This window comes from Arvicanthis niloticus, chromosome 12 (assembly GCF_011762505.2).
Source record: "Arvicanthis niloticus isolate mArvNil1 chromosome 12, mArvNil1.pat.X, whole genome shotgun sequence".
Classification (NCBI taxonomy): domain Eukaryota; kingdom Metazoa; phylum Chordata; class Mammalia; order Rodentia; family Muridae; genus Arvicanthis; species Arvicanthis niloticus.
In genome coordinates, this window is record NC_047669.1 from 4,673,223 (window position 1) to 4,695,594 (window position 22,372).

At 44.3% G+C, this 22,372-nt stretch overlaps 2 protein-coding genes across 5 annotated transcripts in view; one reads left to right on the forward strand and one right to left on the reverse strand.

Annotated features, from left to right (window-relative positions):
* Positions 1-886: 886 nt before the first annotated feature.
* On the reverse strand, positions 887-4,968 carry Mrpl40 (mitochondrial ribosomal protein L40). Its single transcript, XM_034514801.2, has 4 exons — positions 4,774-4,968; positions 4,080-4,163; positions 2,282-2,440; positions 887-1,326 (listed from the first exon to the last, which is right to left on the reverse strand). The coding sequence occupies exons 1-4, from the start codon at positions 4,824-4,826 to the stop codon at positions 1,002-1,004; spliced, it is 621 nt and encodes a 206-aa protein (XP_034370692.1). The 5' UTR covers positions 4,827-4,968; the 3' UTR covers positions 887-1,001.
* Positions 4,969-5,031: 63 nt separating this feature from the next.
* Hira (histone cell cycle regulator) overlaps positions 5,032-22,372 on the forward strand; it is an 80,677-nt gene continuing 63,336 nt past the window's right edge. Inside the window, exons 1-5 of one of the 4 annotated variants that reach the window (XM_034514800.2) lie at positions 5,719-5,810; positions 18,606-18,668; positions 19,750-19,893; positions 20,304-20,414; positions 21,591-21,681. In XM_034514800.2, the coding sequence (XP_034370691.1) occupies positions 20,336-20,414; positions 21,591-21,681 (170 nt within the window). In that variant the 5' untranslated portion in view covers positions 5,719-5,810; positions 18,606-18,668; positions 19,750-19,893; positions 20,304-20,335. Of the gene's footprint in view, positions 5,811-18,605; positions 18,669-19,749; positions 19,894-20,303; positions 20,415-20,450; positions 20,624-21,590; positions 21,682-22,372 lie in introns of those variants that run through there. The other 3 variants (XM_076942632.1, XM_034514799.2, XM_076942633.1) reach the window with 3 other exon arrangements.

Genomic DNA, 22,372 nt, shown 5'->3' on the forward strand with positions numbered 1-22,372 from the left:
TAACCTGCGACCTTCAGTCACGTAGCACACAGGTAGAGGGTGTGATTAGCAAGTCTCCACCTCCAGAGACTAAAATATTAATGACTGATCTCAAGGCCGGGAGGCATAGCTAATTAAATTATTCCCTCCCCCTTTCCCCCTCCCTACAAAGCGAGGGGAGCCTGGCTTTTGGCGGGGAGCGCACGCCATCTACACCCACTCACCACACCATGAACAATAAAAGCTTTGGAAAACCGGACTCCATGTGTCTCCTGAGCCTGCCGCTGCCAGGTTTGCCACCAGGTTTCCAGCCTTTGGAACCCTGAGCCTTCTCTATGTAACTGCCAGCAGGCGGTTGTGTGAATGTGGGACCCTACGTCATGTGGGAAGCCCGCCTGGGACCCTGCTGCCAGACTCCCCATGCGAGCTTTTTTTTTTCCCCACACACTAGTTCAGAGTTTTGGTTTTGTTTCAAAGATAGGGTCTCAAACTGCACCTTAGGGGATAGCCTTAAACTCCTGGCAGTCTTTTCACTTCAGATTAATTATAGCAAATGCAAGTCTTGGGCTAGTCTCACCCTCTTCTGGAGGCCAGAGCAGATTTCACTAATGTGTTTCTGACTTGTTCTAATCTTGAAAGCCCTTCCTCACCTTGAGAACCCAAGGGGAAATTTTGCAGCTGCCCCCCAGCAAAGGTCCAGCTTCCTCTGTCACACTTACCCAGCATGCTTTTCATCTTTGAGTTATTACATGCCTTCTGCAAACAGCTTAGAATACAACTGAAATCTTTAGTTTCCAGCCACATCCCCACTGGAAGGTTCTTGTCTTTCTGTCATTGTAATTACCAGCATCTGAAAACCCCAGTCAAACTTAGACAAATTCATTTTGATTAAAATAAACGACAGAGATACTTTTGATTACCCTTTATTTGTTCCTGGGATGACTGATCTGTGGAAAGTAGACTTTATATTGCTAGTCCAGATTCGTAGGGCCAGCATGTTCTGAGAATAGCAGTTTTCAGTTCTATCTTTTGAATTCTACTTGTGTGTACACCTTGGTGATGTCATTGTACCTGCCTTCAGGGGCCTGGTAGTTAGAGATAGGTGGTGTGTAATTCGGCCCTTCTTTCTCAAAGGGGAATAGGCTGGTGTCCCGCTTTATGGCCTCGGCATATAGCTCTGTAGACTCAAGTTTCAGCTCTTCCAGGGCTTCCTGCTGGGCTTCCAGCATGGCTCTGATGGCGTCCCTCTCCATCTCATGCTCCTGCTGCTTATACAGTGCCCACCTCTTCAGCAGAAGAGCTCTCCGCTCACTCTCCTCAGAAGAATGCTCCTCCTGAGGTCGTTGTCTGTGAACACATAGTCCAAACGTGTGAGGACAAAGAGTACTGACCCTGTTGCAGAGGGACCCTTGTGACCGCAGATGACTTAAGTGCCCTACTACCAGCACTGCCAGGCATAACCAGGTAACCAGGGCTCAGGAAAATAGTAAAACTGGGGATATATTAAGAATGTAATGTCAGGGCTGGAGAGAGGATTCAGAAGTTAAGAGCATTTACTGTTCCTAGAGACCAGAATTTCTTTCTCAGTACCAGAAATAGGTGGCTAACAACTGCTTATAACTCGAGGCATAGAGCATTTGCTGCCTGTAAGGGTACTTGTATTCATACGAACATACTCCCAACACACATAATTGTGTATTTAAAAAAACCAGCATAGAACATGGCAGCAGTTGCTTTCCTCCAGCAGGAGCTGTTTGGAGAGAATTATACTGTTTCTGCCCCAGGCAAGTCCTCCTTTTGGTGAGCTGGGGTACAGAAGAAAAATGAAACAAACACCAATTAGAGAGCTAAACAATTAGCTTGTTTAGTCCTAGAACACCAGAAAAACACCGGTGCTTCCCAACTTGTACCATTTTATAAACTGTGCACTTTTTCAAGAAAGCACGAGCTTTCTTGCACACAATACACCTGCAACACACACTAACTGAACGTTTGTACAAGAGGCTGACAGTCTTCTACTGTGGTGGTAGGATGTGGGCTGCAGAGCTAGGGTCTATGTCAGGGGTCACAGCCAACACTCATGGGAATGAGCAACATGAACCTTGGAGCAAAGCTGATCATCTAAACTCCCTTGAGTATCTTCCTCCAAATCCCAAAAGGCACAACCAAGATGAAAAGGATTCAGGCCAGGCAGGGCCAAGTCAAACCTACTCACCTGTTCCCATCACAAACATGAACTTCAATTAGAACTACTTAAGGGAATTCCTTTGCATTAAGGATGTCTCCAGAGGAGAACCCTTACCTTGATTTATCCAAGAACCTCACAGGGGTAATAAAATCTTCAATAGGAATCAGTTCTTGGGTGGCTTTTTCCAGTTTTCGGATCCTCTTTTTCAAGCGATCCTTTGCTGCTTGATCCTTTCTAGGGTCTACCTTCTTCTTCTTTCGCAGAGGTTCTGCTCTAGTGGGTACAAACATTTAATCTCAGGACAGATGCGAAATAAAGTGCCTCGTATTTGTACTATATGCTACAAGAAAGTTGTCCACAGTCCTAATTCCATGAGCTCAGTCCACTGTCTTCACGAGGACTGAATGGGTCCTATCAACTCCAGGAAGCAGCACAAAAGGACAGGTATTCACTAAGAGGAACTGTTGATTGTTTCTTTCATTTTTGGGGGCAGGGGGTTCTGAGATGGGGGTTTTTCTTTATAGTCCTGGTTGTCCTGGAACTCACTCTGTAGAACAGGCTGGCTTCAAACTGTCTCTGCCTCCCAAGTGCTGAGATTAAAGGAGTGTGCAACCGCTGCCCAACTTTTTTTTTTTTTTTTTTTTTTTTTGATTCTTACATAGTTGTGGTTTGCCTTGAATTGGCTATGTAGTCAAGGATGTCCTTGAACTCTGATCCTACTGTCTCTTACCTCCAGACTTCCAGTGGAGTAATTTGTATTATGGTGCTGGGGATAAACTTAAAGCTTTGTGCATGCTAGGCAAGGATGCAATAAACCGAGCTACATCCTTAGCTTGGAGATGTCATTCTGTGATTCAGGTGTATCTTAAAACTGCCCTGAGAAGTAAACTTGCTGAACTAATGGATTAAAAGCTCATTCACATTTTAAATGAATTTGTGATTTACAAAATGCTTTAAGACTAAAAGAGACAGGACAGTAAGTGACTGCCATATCTTTATTTACTTTTCAGATTTTTTTTTTTTTAATCAAATTCTGGGGTGTTGAGATGGCTCGGTGGTTAAGAACACTGGCTGCTCTTGCAGAGGACCTGGGTTTTGTTCCCAGCACTCACATGGCAGCTCAGAACCATCATTAATTCCAGTTCTAAGGGATCTGGGACCCTCTCTGGCCTTTGTGGGCACCAGGCATGCAACACATGTTCATACATGCAGACAGAACACATTAAAGAAATTAGCCATGTCCTAAAGCTTTGGCAATTATTTGGTTTACTTTTGGGTACACACCTCCCAGGAGAAATGTGGCATTAGGGACAATCAAATATGAAGCTGGAGAGATGGCTGAGCACTTAAGAGTGCCTGCAGATCTTAAAGACTGGACTTTGGTTCCCGGAACCCACATCAGGGGCTCACAGCTGCTTGCAACTCTAGGAGATCTGTAACCCCTGACTGGCCTTTGAGGGCACCCTAAACACAAGTGTATACATATGCCAGGCGCATACACATCAAAAAAAAAAGTCTTAAAGTAAACCTTTTAGTATTAAAATAAACTAAATCAAGTCCCAAGAAAGCATCCAAAGTTCCTAGAGGAACTATTATTAGTCTTTGAAACTTCTTCCCACTCAGTGAATCAGAATGAACAGGGAAGACCTATGGAAATACAGAAGTTAAGATGTGCCCTTTGAAACACACAAGACTCCGTAAATCTAGCTACTATTTATTTACACTACTCAAGTAGCAATACATACCACAGTACAGAGCTTGTTGAAAGGACAGAGGCATCCACCTAAATTTAACTATTAGTTTGATAGACTGAAATCTGCTAACCAAAGGTTGAGTAGTCTTGCTTTGTTTTGGTCATATGCATACACGTGTTTCTCATACCCCAAGAACTAAGGGTCATGTTGAATTTTACCTCATAGGGATGAGCTCCCAGAAGGACAGCAAGGAAGCTCTCTGGTGGGTGTGTCTGACCTGTGCCTGGCAGGTTCCAGGAATCCTGAAGGAGAGAAGGGTATGTGTAAAGGTCTGTTTGGGGAAAGAGAAGGCATATACACATAACTATAGAGCTTTCCAAAACCTGGAGGATGTTTCTAAGTATTTATTTTGCATTTTTCAGACAAAAGTCTCCCTAATTCAGGCTATCCTGGAACTTAAGGCAATTCTCTTGCCTCAGCTGATCCACCATGCCTAGTTAATTTGTATTAGGCTAGGGAGGTCAAAGTGAGGATTTTTCAAAAACTCCGTTTCTCATTGGGGCAGAGTCTTTACTTGCTCCGGCAGGATTTTTTTTCTTCTTTTTTAAGACAGGGTGTAATATAGCCAGGGTTTTACACGTGGTACGCAGCTGTGGATGACCTTGACTTTCTGATCTAGCCTCCACCTCCATTGTGTTGGGGTTGCAGGAGCAGGCCATCACTTAGGCAGGGCTTAGGCTTCACATTTGTTAGGCAAGCAGTCTGTCAGTGAGTACATTCCCAGTTCGGATTTTCATCCGCAACAGATGTGGTAGGCTCATCCCCAAAATAATATGCGAGCGCCTAGGAGCAGCTACCGTGCAAAACCCGCGCACGCGCCCTGGGTACTCTGCCCCCCGCGGCTACACTCACCAGCTCTGAGACCGCATAGCCCGCGCAGCACACAGCATCACCACGGTGGCCATAGCTTTTCACGGCACCCGCAGGCGGGCAGCTTCCGGGAGCGCGCCCCTGGGCGGTCCGACCAGAGGTACCCGGCAGGGTCTGACAGGCCCCTGCCAGGAACACGCCGGTAGGAGATTCGGAGAGGCGGGCCCGCACATGGCCCCGCCCCCGACGCAGCCCCGCCCCGGGCAAGCGCGGCTGGCTTCGCAGAGCCCTTTTGCGGGCGTTCCGCCTCTTGTGGGGTCTGCGTTACTTTCCTGCCGCCCTTGCCCAAGTGTCGGTGCTGCTGCTCTCTGCTCCGCCTGGCCTATGTGTTTACGTCTATGCAAACGCCCCGCTCTTCTAATAAACGCGCCCGTGTGGCACTCTGTCCTCCACCAGGCTAGCTCTTATTCATGCAATCGAGCCAGAGCCGCTGCTGTCTCCTGCATGCTCGGGAGTGCCTAATAGCGTGAATTGATGGATGGCGGAAGCTAGTTCCTAAGCTGGAGCCGCGGAGGTCGAACTAGAAACCTGGACACCACCCTGGCTCTCCATCGCCGGGCGGGATCTCAAGGCTTTGCCAGCCTGCTCACACCGAGCCACACCAGCGACCGCGTCCGTGCCAGCGGAGTATCCCCGCCCTCCCCACTGTCTACCGAAGGACCGAGGCGGCCCCGTCCGTGTAGGGAGCGGTTTCCCGCCGGGGCGATTTGGCAGGTGCGCGCCGTGACTTCCGGCGTTGCCCCGGAGCCGCCGGAGGAGGAGCGGCGCAGGGGATGCTGCTGTGGCGGCGGCGGCGGCGGCCGAGCGCAGGAAGCGGCTGTGGCGGTGGCTGGGGGCGCGGGCCGGCGATGGCGCGGCGGCGCTGAGGGCAAGGGTGGGCGGCGGCCGGAGGGCGGGCGGCGCGGGAGGAAGCGGCGGCGGCTCCATGGCCCAGGCGTGCTGAGGGACACGGCTCTGGCTTCAGCCCGGCAGCGGCCGAACAATGAAGCTCTTGAAGCCAACCTGGGTCAACCACAATGGTGAGTGCACGCAGGAGTCCTGGGCGGCCTAGCCTGCATCGGGGTGGGGTCTGGAGTTGGCTTGCGGCAGTGCTCAAGTCCTGACTGCCTTGTCCAGACGCTGGTGCCAGGTGCTGGAGCTGCAGAACGGGCAGGAGCAGACTTTGTCCCGGGCTTTGGGACACCGGCGAGCCCAGGCACGTGCTTCGGGCTGGTTGCAGCGAAGTCCGCCTTCGCCCCAGGCAATGGCGCTGAGTCCTGCGCCGCCCACCCTTAGTCTGGGATGCCTGGCTCCTGTGAGCTGGCTTGGGCACCGACCTGGTGCTGCCACCGGGCTTCACCATCCAGTATGTGCTCAGATGGTTGTTGTGAGTGTGAAACTGGGGCGACATCCCCCTTGTGGCCTTTCAGTGGCTCGGTGAAGATCTAGAATCTGCATGAGATTCTTACTGGCTGTACTGCCCTTTCTGAGGCCTGGAGCTTGTGACAGTGCCCCCACTCGGGCTATTGCGGTCCTGGAATGGGAAGGGCCCGGGCTCAGGTCCTAAGAAGGACCGCGAAAGAACCACGTTTAAGATCCGGGCCAGTGGTGCACAGGAGAGGAGCGACTTTGGATACATGATAATGACTTCAAAAAGCAGATTCCTACACCCTGGTCGAGATGGTTGGTACAAAGCTGCCGGTGGCATCCAGTTTTGTTAGAAGTACTGCAGGAGTTAGTTTGGTCTGCGGAGCGAGCGAGGAAGAGCTAGAGCCTTTCCCCCCCAGCTGTTAGTACTTGAGTCTGCAAGGACCAGAAGTGCGTGCTAGGAAGAGCGGCCACCCTCTGCTGAAAGGGGAAGGGTCTTTCCTCCTTTCTACTTTGTATTGCATCTAGAGGGAGCTACAGTTGTGTGTGTGTGTGTGTGTGTGTGTGTGTGCGCGCGCGCGCGTGCGCGCGTGTAAAAAAAGGCGAGTAGATGCATTTTTCTCTTTTTAAAAATCCACGTGGCCTTTCCTTTTTTTTTTTTTTTTTTTTTAATTTGGTTCAGGGTGCTTTATATTCACCACCAAACTTTCTTTCTTTCTTTCTTTTTTTGGCTATGGGGGTAGTGGTTCACAGGGAAGGTCAGTGGTGGTCCATAGTCTGGATAAGTGCTCTCTGCACTTCACAGTATCATTGTAAAGTTAAGCTAAGAACAGAGATTTTTGAAGTTTGGAGCCCAGAAAATTCATTAGAAATCTAGGCGATGGGGAGGGGAAAGAATATGATAAAAACATATTGTATGATTTTTTTTAAATAAAAAAAATCTAAGTGATTATTCATGATAAAAGATGTTGAGACTTAAACAAATATCATTTTATTTTTTTTAAGTCTAAAGGCAACCTCTTTCTCTATATTGCCTTTATCTTGGAGATGGTGCTATTACATGTTACTACTAAGCATACCTTTAAAGATGGTTGTGAGTAGTGAGGAGTTGCTTCCTAACCAGACCCTGAATGGTAGTAGCTGGTAGAATCAAGTTGGAACAGAAGCCCCACTGCACTGAAGGGGATTGTACTTCCTGGCCTTCTCACTCAGCAGTTGCATTTCCTGTTTCCTTATGCACCATGAACTCTGGGGTCTGAGAGTTCAGAGAGGGGAGGAATAGAGAACAGGGGATCCATTTAGACAAGGTAGGCAGCTAGAAGAAGTTAAAGGCAGAAAGAGAGGTATTTTTTTTGTTGGTTTTCAGATTTTGGCCTAGTACTAGAGAAATCTCTCATATAGGATATTTCAGCGCCAGCATGATTGCCACTTTCAGTCACAGCTGTTTTAGGGGCTGTCCTGTGTATTGTGTGATCCTTACTTAGATGTCAGCAGTACCTACCACCATAACTGTTGGTTTACCTCAATCAAAATATCTGGACATTGCTGATGCCCAAGATCACCTCCAGCTGACATTTCTAGTCTATGGTTATCAGCATGTTTTTAAGTCTTGACATTGTAATTTTACAATGAAATTTGCCTTGGATGTGGATTTAGACTGAATTCAAGATAACATCATTTCCCAGTTAAAAGATTCTTGGGTTTTTACTAATTTTAGGTCTTGGTAAAATCATGTGAAAAGACATATTTCTTCAATATATGTGTGCTCAATATAAAAGATTGCTCCTAAAGTATGATACAATATAACAGTTAGTATCTATTACTTATATTGATGTTATGTGCAGCACACTTTGCACATGTTTTGAGATGTAATCTTATTGACTGTATTTTACTCATTTATTTTTTGAGACAATATCTCACTGTCTAGTCCTGGTTGTACTCTCCCCGCAGACCATGCTGGCTTGGAACTCACAGAGATCTTCCTGCCTCTGTCTTTCAATTGCAGAGATTAAAGGCATGCATCATCATACCTGGGGCCATACATACACATTTACTTAAATCATGGCCAAAATAAGTTTCACTGCTGAGTAAGGTTATGTACTGGGTGCTAGTTGTGGTGGCATGCACCTATAGTTATGGTACTTGGGGAGGCTGAGGCAGAAAGATTGAGTTAAGAAGGGCTTATCTTGCCGGCAGTGGTGGCGCATGCCTTTAATAATCCCAGCACTTGGGAGGCAGAGGCAGGCGGATTTCTGGGTTCAAGGCCAGCCTGGTCTACACAGAGAAACCCTGTCTTGAAAAAAAAAAAAAAAGAAGGGCTTATCTCCAAGGGTAGATGTGTCTCTGCAAAAAATGTTAATAACAGAATGTGTTCTTGGACAGTCAGGATCAAAAGGCCCAAATATTCAGGAGACATAGTGAATGCTACATAAGGTAAGCTGAGGAGGGAGAGGAGGGGAATGTGGTTGGGGGATGGATGGAATCATGAACACCTTGTGAGGGACTTGAACTTTCTTTTTTGCGTTTGGGGAGGGGAACATTGAAGTCTGAGGAGTTTGGACACCTGGAATGTGTTTCAGGAAGTCCTTGTAGGACTTAGAAGGTGGTCTCCAGATCTTGGTAAGATGTGCTAAGACTGGGAGGAAAGGTCAAGGGTGGCAGAGATGAGAAAGAGGTGGAAGCACTGTAGATAAAGGAAGAACTAATGGGGCTTGCACATTACATGCATGAAGTGTAGATTTATGTCTTTTTTTTTTTTTTTTTTGAGTTTGTAAGTGTTGGAGAAAGAATGCAGATGAGAGATGGGCAGGGGTGTTTTCTTTTGTGTGTGTGTGTGTGTGTGTGTGTGTGTGTGTGTGTAGTGTATGTGCACATGTATATCTAATACATTTGGAGCCTAGGAGAGGATGTCAAGTGCTCTGCTTTATCACCACTCTGTTCTGTACATCCTTGAGACAGATCTACCTTGGCAGTCAGGAAGGGAATCACTGATTCCCTTCTTGCCCATCTCACCCAAGCTGTAGTTAGAGGTGGAGGAGTGGACATTGTTGAGTTTTTTTTATAGGTGCTGGGGATTAGTAGGTTCTCATGCTTGTGTGGCATGCTCTCTTTACTCACTGACCATCTCCTGAGCCCCTAGAGGAATTCTCTGAGACATTTACATATTTTTCTGTGTGCTTATTATTTCTATGATTGTGCCTGTGTTCATGTGTGCCAGAGATGAATGTCAGGTTTCTTCTGTTTCCCTCTCCCTTTTTAAGACAGTGTTTCTTATTGAACCTGGAATTGATCCTTTGGGTTTAGTCAGACTGGCCAGTGATCTCTCAAGGCACTCCTGTCTTTTGCATTCCATGTGCTGGGATTGCTAGTGTGGTGTGGCACCTGGTTTTTTATGTAGGTGCCAGAGACAGAATTCAGATCAGTTTACCAACTGAGGGCTCCCCCTCCCCGCCCCAACATTTAGTTTAATCAGTTTAGTTTAATACATGGTGGTCCATGACTGTCACCAGAACCCAAGAGGCAGAAGGACTGCAGTGAGTTTGAGGCTGGCCTGGGCTGTAGATTGAGATCCTTTCCCGAATATATCTTGTGTACACACACATGTATTGCTTTTATTTTCATTTTGGAATTTTAATCTGATAAGTGGTTGAACATACACTTTCAGCTTATAAGGAGATTCATGTTATACAGCTGAGAGGCACACTTGGGCAATCCCTGGCTCTGACCAGTGAAGCCAAGTGCTGGGCCTGGTATTATTGTCCCAATCTTGAGTCTTGTGGGTATCCATAGAAGGGATACGTGCTCTATCTGCATTGACCCAGATTTGTTTACCTAGATATTGCTTGTGTAACCTAATTACTTTAGTATTTGTTTATAGACTCAGAGAGGCCTAGCAAATGACACAGATCTGGACTAAGCCTTGGGGTCTAAAGATTGAGGCAAGCATATTTTATGTTCTTGCCAAGATCAGTAACAGCACCCAGAGAACTGGGTAAGGCTGTCAAATATTGGGAAAAGGTGCTGCTGATCCTCTGGGTTGCCTGCTAGCAGGCTTTCTTTTGGTTTTCTGTTTGCCTTTTTCTGTAGGCAATCTTTTGGTAGGGGCATGTGTGCTAATGTTCCTAACCTGGTCTGCATGTGAGTGCCAAGGAGTTTTTAAATTACTGCCAACATAATACTACCTCTGCCTAGCAAGATATTTGCTGGGGGCTTCTGGGTCCAGTTTCTTCTGCAAGACTAAACTGTATCTGAATGTGGCAGCCGGTTTGTAATCAGGACAGGCTCACACTGAGGATGACAAGAGAGGAAGATGGAGGGTTTTCAGCTCTTCAAGTTGCTAAATTACATTAATATACCCAGAATAAGACCTATTTCAGGACTTGTCCTGTGAGCTAGTGAACACTCTCTATATAACTTGTATCAGGAGAGAACATCTGTAGCAGCAGTTTGCTGGTGGAAACAGGCTGAGTTGGAAGCCCGCTCCAAAATGCTACCAGCTGTGAAGAAAATTAGGTGGTAATCAATCCTACCTAGACCAACTTGGGAGTTTTCTATCTAACTTGACAAATAGTGGCCTCAGAGTTGCCTCTGACCACCTCTGTCTTCCTGGAGAGCTTGAGGACCATTCTCTTCTTCAGAAGGACAGGTTTCAGAAACCACATGACAACTTGGTACAAGGAGTATATCATGCTTGGAGATTGGTGCCTTGGAACTTCCAACCTAGTAGATTTCATGTCAGTTGCTTGGAGAAACTTCTGGTATTTGACTTTTGAGAATTCTCTGGTCAAGGAGGAATCAAAGCCCTGCTTTCTGGGAGGAACAGGAAAGAAGGACCTGTACTTCAGCCTTGGACCTTGAGTCTTCCTGTTAGCCTGATTGGACCATCTAGGTTATATGCCTTCTCCTGCACTGGTTACTGTTGTCTGTTGGCTTATATGTGTGAGAATAGATACTTTAGTAAAGTAAAATTGGAATCCCACTAGAGCCTGCCTACAGAAAGGTAATCCTGAAGACAGAGACTTTGTCTATGCTAGTGCCTTATTCCCAAAGAGAGAATGGTGTCTGGAACATACTAACCGCTGAGTGAACTCCTATGTGTACTGGATCCTGGAAGGAGGAGATAAAGGGTACCTAGAGGGTGGGTAACCACTACCCTTGACTTGCTTCTTGTTTGTCCTGGCTATGTCTTCTTACACGTCAGATTTTCTGGTGGAATTTGATGGATTTGTGTGTGTGTGTGTGTGTGTGTGTGTGTTGGGGGGGGGGGCGAGAAAGCAAGGGCTTACAGGCACAGGGATAACTCTTAAGAGACAGTTTTTGGCTGCCATCTTGTAGGAACCAAGAATAAAATTCAGCCCTCTGGGAAGTATGATATAGCCATGAGCCATCTTACCAGCCCTATTAGGATTAAAATTATTTTCTTCTTCTTCCTCCTCCTCTCCTCCCTTTTCTTCTCTTCTTCCTTCCTTCCTTTCTTCCTCCCTCCTTCCCTTCCTCCCTCCCTTCAGACCTTTTTGTTTCTTTCTTTCATTTTTGGCTTCTTTTTTTTCTCCTTTCCCTTCTCCCTCTTGCTCTGCTCCTGCTCACTCCGGCCCTCTTTTTGGTTTTTCAAGATAGGGTTTCTCTTTGTAGTCCTGGCTGTCCTAAAACTTACACTGTAGACCAGGCTGGCCTCAAACTCAGAGATCTGCCTGCCTTTGCCTCCTGAGTGCTGGGTTCAAAGGTATATGCCATCACACCTGTCAAGTTTTCCACTTTTGACGATTTTTCACCCAAAAATCTTTTTTTATGTGATTTTTGGCTATATAAATATATAACATTTACTGATATTGATAAATTTTATTTTCAAACAATCTTATGATACTTTTGCTATTTATTGAAGACAAGTGAATTTACATACTAATGAGCTGGTTATATCTATTTTTACATGAAGAATTGAATCAGCTGAATAGTTGATATTGTGTGATGTAAAGAATCTTAGACTTTTTAGAGTTAATGTTTTGACTTTATAATTGCCAGTGCTGAAAACTACTTTCTATAAATACATAGTGCAAAATACATAGTGCAGAAGTATGTTTAAGGACATTTTAGGAATTGTTGGAAATACTATATTAATGCCAAGCCAAAACTTCTTGAACTGTTTCTTGTGAAACTGAAGTTAGAAACTCAAATAGTAACTTTAAAGTCAAACATTCTAATATGATACAGTCCAAACAAGTTTGTTTGGAAACTGCACAGTAAAAACACTGTGGTTCATAACCGAGTAATCTTGAGTGTGAGCTGAGATGTTTCAAGCGGTGCCACTGTGCACTATTGCATGTGCAGTGAAAAGTGCGTGTTGTATGTTTAGAACCTAGACTGCAGTGAAGCTGAGCAGTGCATCACAGGCAGGAACTGCCAGAAACATACAGAACCACTACAGGGTTAATTTTGAGTCATTGTGCCATCAGAAACTCTTTATTGTTGCTGATTTTTTGTGGCTCTCATACATGGGGTTGTGACCCACAGTTTAAGAACCTTGAAGCTGGGTCATATCCTTGTAGTTTTCTATTTTTAAGAAGGGAAGTAGAATAAATAGAACAGATAGGAACTGACTAACACCCCTCCTCCAACAAAAAGAAACTAATATTTGCCTGATGTATTAACCAACATAAGATAGACTAAGCTTATAGGAAAGTTACCCTGGAAAACAGCACATAATGAGGGTAGACAATAGGAGCAGCAAGTCTCCTTTGAGGAGCAAGGATAGATCTTTGTTGAAGCAGACTTCAGGGCTATGGCACTTTCCAAAGACCATCCTGTAGAGAATAAATATATCTAATATAATAAATATTATATAATAAATCTACCCATTTGAAAAATATCAAGGGGTAGGTGTGAGTCAGGGCCTAAGCTAAAAGCTAGAAACAGTACGAAACTCAACAGCTCCCCAGACTGAAGCCATCCGTCTAGAGAGCTGGGGCTGGGCATCTTGTTCACAGCAAAGAGGGGGTATAGGGGGAAAACTTTCAGAGTAATTGCTTAGCAAGTGACACCTAGGAGAAGGATGGAAAGCCACCAGTGTGTGCCTGGCAAGTTTGATGATAGCAAGTATGTTGTATAAAAATGGCAAGGACATCAGCATTGCAGGTGAGGCCAGAGAGCAAAGAAACATCCTGAGCAAGAGCCAACAGAGCAGGTAGGTCAGTGTGGAGAAGAAGAGCCCACAGAGACTAAGCAATACTAGGGAGAGATAGGTATAGGAGAATCTCAGTTATTTTCTTTAGGCTTATTGTCGTTTTTATTTGTTTTGAGACAAGGTCTTAGTCTTACAGCAAGGCTGGTCTTGAGCTTTGTATATATACATATACAATATGTATATATATGTATATATATTTCTGGGGGAATATATATATTATTATTATATATGTAATTATATATATAATTACATATTACTGTAACTACCTAGAGTAGGACAGCTGTAAATACAACATGCTTTGGGAGGCCTGAGCACATACTTTGCTTCAAAGGTTGCCTGATTGAGAGTTTTGTACATAGGAGGACTATTGGGGGCGAGTTAGGGTACTCTTGGTAGTAGCGCAGTATGAATTTGAGAAGTGGTATAGGCCGATGATGAACTAGAATGGAGGTGGAGCAAGAGCCACAGATGGCCTTATGAGGAGGAAATAGCTATACCACAGCAGGAGGAAGTGGGAGCTGGGAGACTCTCACGAAGCTGTTATGGTGATCCAGGCAAGAGATGATTATATCTGATTGAGGTGGCAGTGACCCTGATAAGTTACAGATGGTTTTGTGTGGGTATGTATGGAGCTGAATGGTTCTAAATCAGACTGAGAGTTAAGGCCTTTGTATTCCCATGCATTGGATTCTCTAGGATGGAATTATAGATGCCTCTGAACCACCATGTGGGTGCTGGGAACTAAACCCAGTCCTCTGGAAGAGCAGCCAGTGCTCTTAACTGCTGAGGCATTGCTCCAGCACTCCCTTTTGTTTATATTTTGAGACAGAGTCTTGCTTTATAACTCAGGCTGGCTTTTCTTAAGACTCAGCTTTCTGCTTATTTTGATAGGTTCTCAGAAGTAGAATTGCTAGATCATAATATTTCTAGTCAGCCCTCAAACTTTCATGTCATGGTGATACCATGTTTTACATTTTGAAATCCCAACAATGTTTCCATTTTCTCCACATTCTTGCCAATATTTGTCACTTTATAGTTTGCTGGCTACTAACCTTTATTTGACTAAAGTGATGTTATTTGGATTTCAGGATTGAAGAGAAAGAATCTTTTCATTGCTTCCTATTCATGTCTTTATAGGGAAAATTGTTCCGCGCCCCTCCCGTGTCCCCTTTCGCCCGTGGAAGAGAGACATGTGAGGCAATATTCGGGTGGTTACCACAGCGAGGCTTTATTCGTATAAGCAGAAGCGGAAAGACGAAAAGACAGGAAGAGGCTCTGCTTAAATACACCCTAGAGTGACGTATTCACTTCTGATTGGCTGTTCACTCATCACCCAATATTACGCCTCGGGATGGGCAGTGACTTTTGGCGCACTTTTGCCTTTGCACCTGCGCAGTTAGTTGTTTACTAGTGGGGAGGACACGATGTCCGCACCATCTTGGAATGGCGGATATATCACTGCTAACCGCGGCTTCCTACAGAAAATGTGTATTTAAGTCCTGTGTTTATTATTTAATTTTTAAAAAGTTTGTTTTTAAATTATGTGTAGGCATGTGTCTACATGAAGGGAGGTGTGAGTGGATGAAGACCTCCTGGAGTGGACTTACGGGTGGTTAGGAGTTGCCTGACAGGTATTGAGAATTGAATTCAAGTCCTTTCAAAGAGCAGCACTTAACCACTCTTAACCACTGAATGTGCCGTCTGTCCATTTTTGTTGTTGTTTTGTCTTAAATGTTTTAATTCTTATTTTTATGTGTTTGGTTGTTTGCCTACATGTATGTCCTCACCACATGTGTGCCTTCTGCTCACAGAAACCAGAAGGTGTTCTATCCCCTGCAACTAGAGTTATAGACAATTGGGAGCTGCCATGTGGTTGCTGAGAATTGAACCTGGGTTCTCTGAAGAGCAGCCAGTGCTCTTAAGGTCCGAGCTACCTTTCCAGCCTTCCTGTGTCCATTTTGTTTTTTGATTTTTTTTGTTTATTTTTAGGATTTTCCTATATATTTTGGATATCAGTCTCTTATATCATTTTCAAATGCTTCTCTCATGTCTTTTCCTTCATCCCTTCATGCACACACACATTTTTTAATGAGGCCCAATTTGTTGTTTTTGTATATTAGTTTTATTTTTATTACATTTTTTTGTGTGTAGGAGTGTGTATATATATTTACCATGGGATATATTGAAGGTCAAAGGACAACTTAATGAATTCAGTTTTCTTCTATCTTGTGACTATTTGACACTATTCCCTGGAGAGGTGAACAAATGTCTACTTACCCTGGCTAAGGAATCAACAACAGACCACAGTGGAGGTTCCACCAAATCCACCTTAGTAAATCAGTGAGTTTATTGGTGCTACTTAAAGGGGTATAGATGGAGGGTTACATATTTGGAGCAGGAATGACTGAAAGACTGCTGAGTTCAGAAGCCTGTGCTAGTGTGAGTGCCAGCTCTCAAATGCTAGAACCCAGGAGCTAATTCACGGCAGGACTTGTAGGTAGCTCAGTGGTCTGAGAGTATCTGTGTAATCAACAGTTCACCTCTACCCATCTGGCTGACTTGTCCTCAACGGTTGAGGCTAACTTAATTCAGTTGTTACTTTAGAAGGAAGCCTCAGGCTAGGTGAAGGTTTGTTTTGTTTTTGTTTTAAACTGTGTAGCTGTATATTGCTGTGTCTTTCTACTTAGGTTTGTATGATTATCTTTAATTCTGGGAATTCCCTATAGGTAGGGCTATGCTATCATACTATGTGTATTTTTGTATTGGGCACATTGTAGATTTCATTAATGTAGATTGGGTGAGAAAGGTTTTTTTTTTTTTGTTTAATTTTTTAAACATATGTGTTTGTTTGTTTGTATGCATGCTCTCCTGTACCACAGTGTATTTGTGGAGGTCAGAGGACAACCTGTAGGAGTTGGTTCTTCCACCACGTGGATTCTAGAGATTGAATTTAGGTTGTCAGGCTCGGTGGAAAACACTTACGTGAACTATCTTGCCAGTTCATGGGTTCTTTTCTTGACAACTAAGACAAAACTAATTAAGATCTACTGTGTTTGGAATCTGGGGGAAGATGGACTTGCAGGCCCATCTCTACGTGTATTCACTACCAGGTCTGTTCCTTCAGAGCTATCTAGAGTGTGAGCTTTGTCGGGGCTTATCTCTTGAAGCCTAGGAATAAAAGGATAACCTGTGTCAGAGAAAATGAAGACCGAGTCTGCTATCTGTCCAATGTCCAAGCTAGTTTTTAGTACATACTCGAGTGTGTGCGCGCACACACACACACACACACACACACACACACACACACTCACACACTCACTCACTCACACTCACTCACTCACTCCAGAGAGGCACCAAGCAGGTGCTTGTCTGGACTTGACCGGTTTCTGTAGAGTTGGCTCTTGATTAGCCTGGAGATCACTGAAGGGACTTGGGGACCAGGCAAAGGCTGCCAGTATGATGACAGAGTCTAAGGTGTTAGCTTATGTTCCTTTGGAATAAAGGAGACCATAGAACATGTAGTGTGATTGCCAAACTTTCCAAAGGTATCTATTTGTATTTGGCACACCTGATCCATAGTGTTCTTGCACTGCTGTTTCTCCCACTACCACCTAGTGACCAGTAAGAATAAAAAGATATTTTCCTGTCTGCTTGATTTGATCACCTGAACAGATAAGACTCTGGAAGATGATGCAAGGAACATCACCAAGGACCCATGTTGGTTACTGCCTTTGGGTACCCACATTGGATTTTCCATACTGGCATGGGGTCCCTGGCAGCGTTTACAGCTCTCTCTCAGGTAGACAGCAGGGGCTCCCACCTTATCACTTGCGAAATTCTAGAGCTGATGCTCAGTTACTGTCAAACTTCTAACCTGTCATTCACAGGCTGATGATACAGTTTGAACTCAGTAGCAACTAATATGACACCCGAAACTTTTGTCCCTTTGGTCTTGGAAACAGACCAGGGAGATGGACAGATACCCACTAGGCACAAGGTCCTTAGATTACCTTCCACAGACTACTTGGTTTCGGTTTCATTGCCTGAGTTGGTCTGCCCTGCAAGCCAATTGCCTCAACCAGGCCTGGGTGCAAAGGGGCCCTTTGTTGTTTCTAAGAGCCTGCTTTAACCATTTACTCTTAGGAACTGATTATTGAATTTAATAGAGCATATATGTTAACCGAGATTCAGATGAGGGATGCTGAGAGGGTAGACTTTCTATACTACTTCAGGGGAGATGTGAACCAATGGCCGACCAAAGTAAGGATATCATCAAAGTGCAACTTGGTGAGCCATTGGGGTTTTTCTTTGGATTACTTGCAGGAGTGTGCATGAGGGGTTACATACAGGTGTATGGATGACTCAAAGACAGCTGTGTCTCCGAAAAGCCCACCCTGGCATGAGAGACAGCTCTTGAAAGCTGGAACCTGGAGTCCACCACACAGCTTGCGGGCAGCTTGATACACTGACTGGAGAGTATCTCTTCCAGCATGCTCAGTTGGTCTGTCTTTTCTAGGCAATTCAGCTGCTCTGAAAGTCTCTCAGTAGGCTTTACTGCTTAGATACTCTTGGGAAGGAGGGGAGGGAGCCAGTGTGTCCTCTGGCTAGGGTTAGGGTCAGTTTCAGGAATTTTTTGAGGTTTTGTTGTTTACTGTCTAGTTTTAAGGGCCTTCCCTGAGTTTGGAATGTTCCACCTCCCTTCAGAACATTTTGAGTGTTCCAAGCTTCCCTCCAAGATAAAGCGCTCAATCTTGGAGGGAATTGCTACACATGTGTAGTATAGACTTTCAGGACCACTTTCAGGAACCAAAATCTGAAGAGAAGGGAGGGCCCTCAGCTGTACTGAGTCATTAGACCTGCTTTTGACAGATAGCCAGTCAGAAAGGATGGAGAGTGTCCTGTGCGAGCTGTCAGCCAAGTACAGACTCATATGATTGGGAAATGTCATCAGGATAGGTGGGAGTCCTCTCACAGGGACTGTGACTTGAGCTTTTATTGCAGGTCCCCAGGAAATACCCAGATATGCTGTAGTCTGTTGTTTTCAGTGATGACATGCTTAGTCTCTGTCGGGTTGTCAGCTATTTAATGTTGGGAGAGTCTAGCTGTTTTGACTAACTAAAGCTGTTAGATCTCCCCATTCTTATGCACAAGTAATTTTATCTACAGCCTGATGTTTTGTCCTAGGTGTAAATTTAGACATGTTATTTGAGTAATCAATATTTTAAAAATGAAAATTTATTGTTTTCTAGTGAATAAAAGCCAAGCTAGATGTGTTTTTCTTTGTTTCCAGGGAAGCCGATTTTTTCAGTTGATATACACCCTGATGGGACCAAGTTTGCAACTGGAGGACAAGGTATGTTTGTTGAGTGAATATCACTTCCCTGTTGCCGTACTCTGCTTCTCCTGGACCCATAGTTAACTGTAATGAGACAACTTGTTGCTTTGTAATATGACTGTGACCGAGTTTAAAGTGCACAGTTTGAACAGATTGAATCACAAACTTTTTTTTTTTTTTTTTTGAGCTGGATATGGTTGCATAGGCCTGGATCTCAGCACTTGAAAGACAGGAAGATATAAATTCTAGGCAGCTTAGACTGCAAAGTGAAGTCCTACTTTAAGATAAATACTTTTTGGGGTCCATAGGATGATCTTATAAATATTGTGAAGCTGGCTTATTATTCTAATTAAAGCTTTTTATTAAGGTAAAGCTAGAATGAAATTGCATCCCTACACCCCCAGTTATTAGATATAAATTGGCAGGAAGACCACCCCCCACACCCCTCTGACAAAGTCTAGTTACAGAGAGGCAAGGATTCTGTCAGTATTTTCACTTGAATGGATGGCTAGACTGCAATTTTTCTGGACAAAGAAATTTGACTGTGTTAGTGAGAAAATAAGAATGTCCAGAGCATTTGAAAATAGCATTCATAGTATAATCAGCACGCTTCCTTCAACATCTACTGTGGTAGGTATTGAGGTAACATAGCTCTGTTTGGAAAGATAACAAACACCTTCCCCCCCCCCCCCCCAATGCCAGGAAACCAAACTTTTATTTATAGTGGTAAGAAGTAGCATTTGATCAAGACTCCTTCCCCCACCTTCCAGGTGCTCACAGGGTGGGCTCACACAGTAGGTAATTTGCACAGAGGCAGATACAAGGCAGTTGTGGTTGAAAAAGGTTTCCCCTCTGGTCTAAGAAGGATAATTAGGAAATATTTTTACATATTGGCTGAAGAAGAGGTTTAAATTTTGTCATTACTTTGGAACATCCATTTTAGACATTCATTTTTTTTTTCATAACTTGTGTTAACTATAGCAATGGAAATCAAGAAAACAAAAATAATTAGTAAAATGTATAGATAGACTTTTCAGTACAGCTGACATCAACTTATGACCCTCCTAAATTCCCTCTTTTGGTTGATCTCCATCTATAGGTGACTGCAAAGGGCAGATAAGAAGGTAATGAGCCCTTTTTCCTGTGTTCAGGGCACATTTCAAATTTGGGTCTCAAAGCGTCCAGTCAGTTCTGGAAACAGCCACCGGATCCAGGCAGCACCTTGAAGGGGAGGGAAACCCTGGTAGGGACTGCACTTTTCTCCTTTTTCTCAGTGCACATGCAGACCTGAAGGGGCCTGGCAGTGACTTTCCTTCCTCTTTGTTTTGTAGATGAGGAGTCTGTGTGTTCTGGATAGGAATGAGGACCTCAGAGGCCAAATAGGCTCTGTCTCTTCCTAATTTGTAGTTCAGTCAGTATTCTTTTTGTAAAGACAGGCTGGCCTCAGCTACTATTAAATTCACTCTTTTAGGTCCCTGTTATTTTTTTTCCCCTCACCTTTTGTGTCATTTACATTAATAATTCAAGATAAGTCTGCTTAGATGTAGTCAAGTATGATTTATAGAAACTAAATGATCATTTTCTATAGTTATTGTTATCAATATCAAGTTTCCACTTCTTGCATATTGAACTTTCCTTGCTCCTTCATTCCAGGGCAGGATTCTGGGAAGGTTGTGATCTGGAATATGTCTCCAGTCCTCCAGGAGGATGACGAGAAGGATGAAAATATTCCCAAGATGCTTTGCCAGATGGACAATCACTTAGGTATTACAGAGTGGCCCTTTGCAGGCTTTGCGTGTTGGCAGAGTGCCCAAGGTTAGCACATGTGTTTGTAATTAGAAAGATAAGGCCCCGTGCGGCGTTAACTCCCCTCGGCCTGCTGTCTGAAGGCACAGATGTTGGCTGCACACCTGGGTGAGTTATTCGGCAGAAGACTCGGCCCGCCCACAGAACCATCTTTGGACAGTCTGCAGGTACCTCTGGTGATTTCCTGCTCATGAGTCGTTACTGCCTGATTCCATGGGGCTTTGGGACCAATGACCTGGACACAGTAGGGTTCTGGGGAAGGGTACATAAGAGACAGCTCACCAGGTATCTCAGATTGGTGCTTTGTCAGTAAGAGTCTCTCTGCCAGGACCCTTTAGAATGTGGAACAGTTTCATGTTTTCCTTCTCTTCTTGTATGTAATGCCTTAGTGACCATTGTCAGTTACTAGTGTTAGGTATTAGTACCTTCCTCTGCTTTGTGAGTTCTTATAAGCAAGCCTCTCAGTGTCACTAGGTCTAGAGCATAAGTCGCTCATGGGCTATGCATCAACTAAAACGTGTTGTTAGGGTCCATGAATCATATTTCATATCTCCCAAGATTGAGCTGTGTGTGCTCCTGGAGGCTGTAACCTAGCAGAAGCCTGGAAGTGTGGGGGAATGTCTGCAGGATTAAGCTTAACTACACAACAGAATCTGTCAGTCTCCTGTGCTGATGAGTTTGGCAAATCTAAATTTAAAAGGGATGGCTCTGGGTAATTGAGGTTATTCAGAGCTGTGTGTTCTACCCAGCAACTTCTTGAAAAGTTCTGGAAAAGACATCGTGGCCTTCCTAGTAACATGTTTCATTTTGAGAATAATGCGTATTGAAATTCATCTCATTAATAGACAACCTTTTGGAAATACTGAAGTTTATTGCTGTTCATAGGAATAAGCTTCTTGTTGTCTCATTCAGTATAATCCTCAGATTATGCATATTTCCTCTTTAGACTATTCTGGTCATTTGTTATAGCACAAGATTAGTGTTTAACTAAATTGTTTCTCTGGGATTCTTACACAGTAAATGCTTTAAATAGATTAGGTAGTTTTATAAACCTTTTACTTCTTGCCAGATTCTGCATAGTGCAAATGGGCATGCCTATTGGATTTTCATCACCTTATTTTTTTTTCTTCCCAGCATGTGTGAACTGTGTGCGGTGGTCAAACAGTGGGATGTATTTAGCTTCTGGGGGAGATGACAAACTGATTATGGTGTGGAAGCGGGCTACGTAAGCATCATTTTCCTTTTTCACATTTAATTTTTAGAAGCTTCTTTGCTGGTCTTTATCTAAGTCACCTCTCCCACCCTGGCATAGAAGTCCTAACTTCATAAGTAGCAAGAAGTTGTCATAGGTCAGAGTGGACGAAGCCTGACAAATGATTCAGAGGCTTCCGTTCTGCCTCTTGACCAGGTCAGCTACCCTCTTGTTGGGACACAGGACTTAGCTGAGAAGAAAGGGTTAATCCTTATAGCCACTGACACTGTGGCTTTCTTTGTCCCTCACATACAAAATGACTGAGATCTGAATCATGTCTGGGAATCCAGAGCCCACCTTCCTTGCCTCATTTTGTGGCAGCCTTGCCTTGCAGTAAATTAAGGATCCTCTGTGGAAATTTTTTCTTTACCCTTGAGCTTAATGGGTCATGATACTGTGTCCCACAATAAGCTTTCCATGTGACTCTGGGCCACATTGGTCCCAGACCTGGCATCATTGTTCAGAGCAATTATGGCCATAACTTTGAGAGCTGAGTCATGCTGTCTTCTCTGCCCACTTGGCTGCCCTAAGAGCTCTCTGGGTAAGTGTTTAGCTTTACAAGAGCAAAGGGTGTTTGCAGAGGCTCTGGACATGGTGTCCTCTTCCATGTAACTCCACCTGGAAGGAGTCAGTACCTGTGACTCTTGTATTTTTCTTACTTACT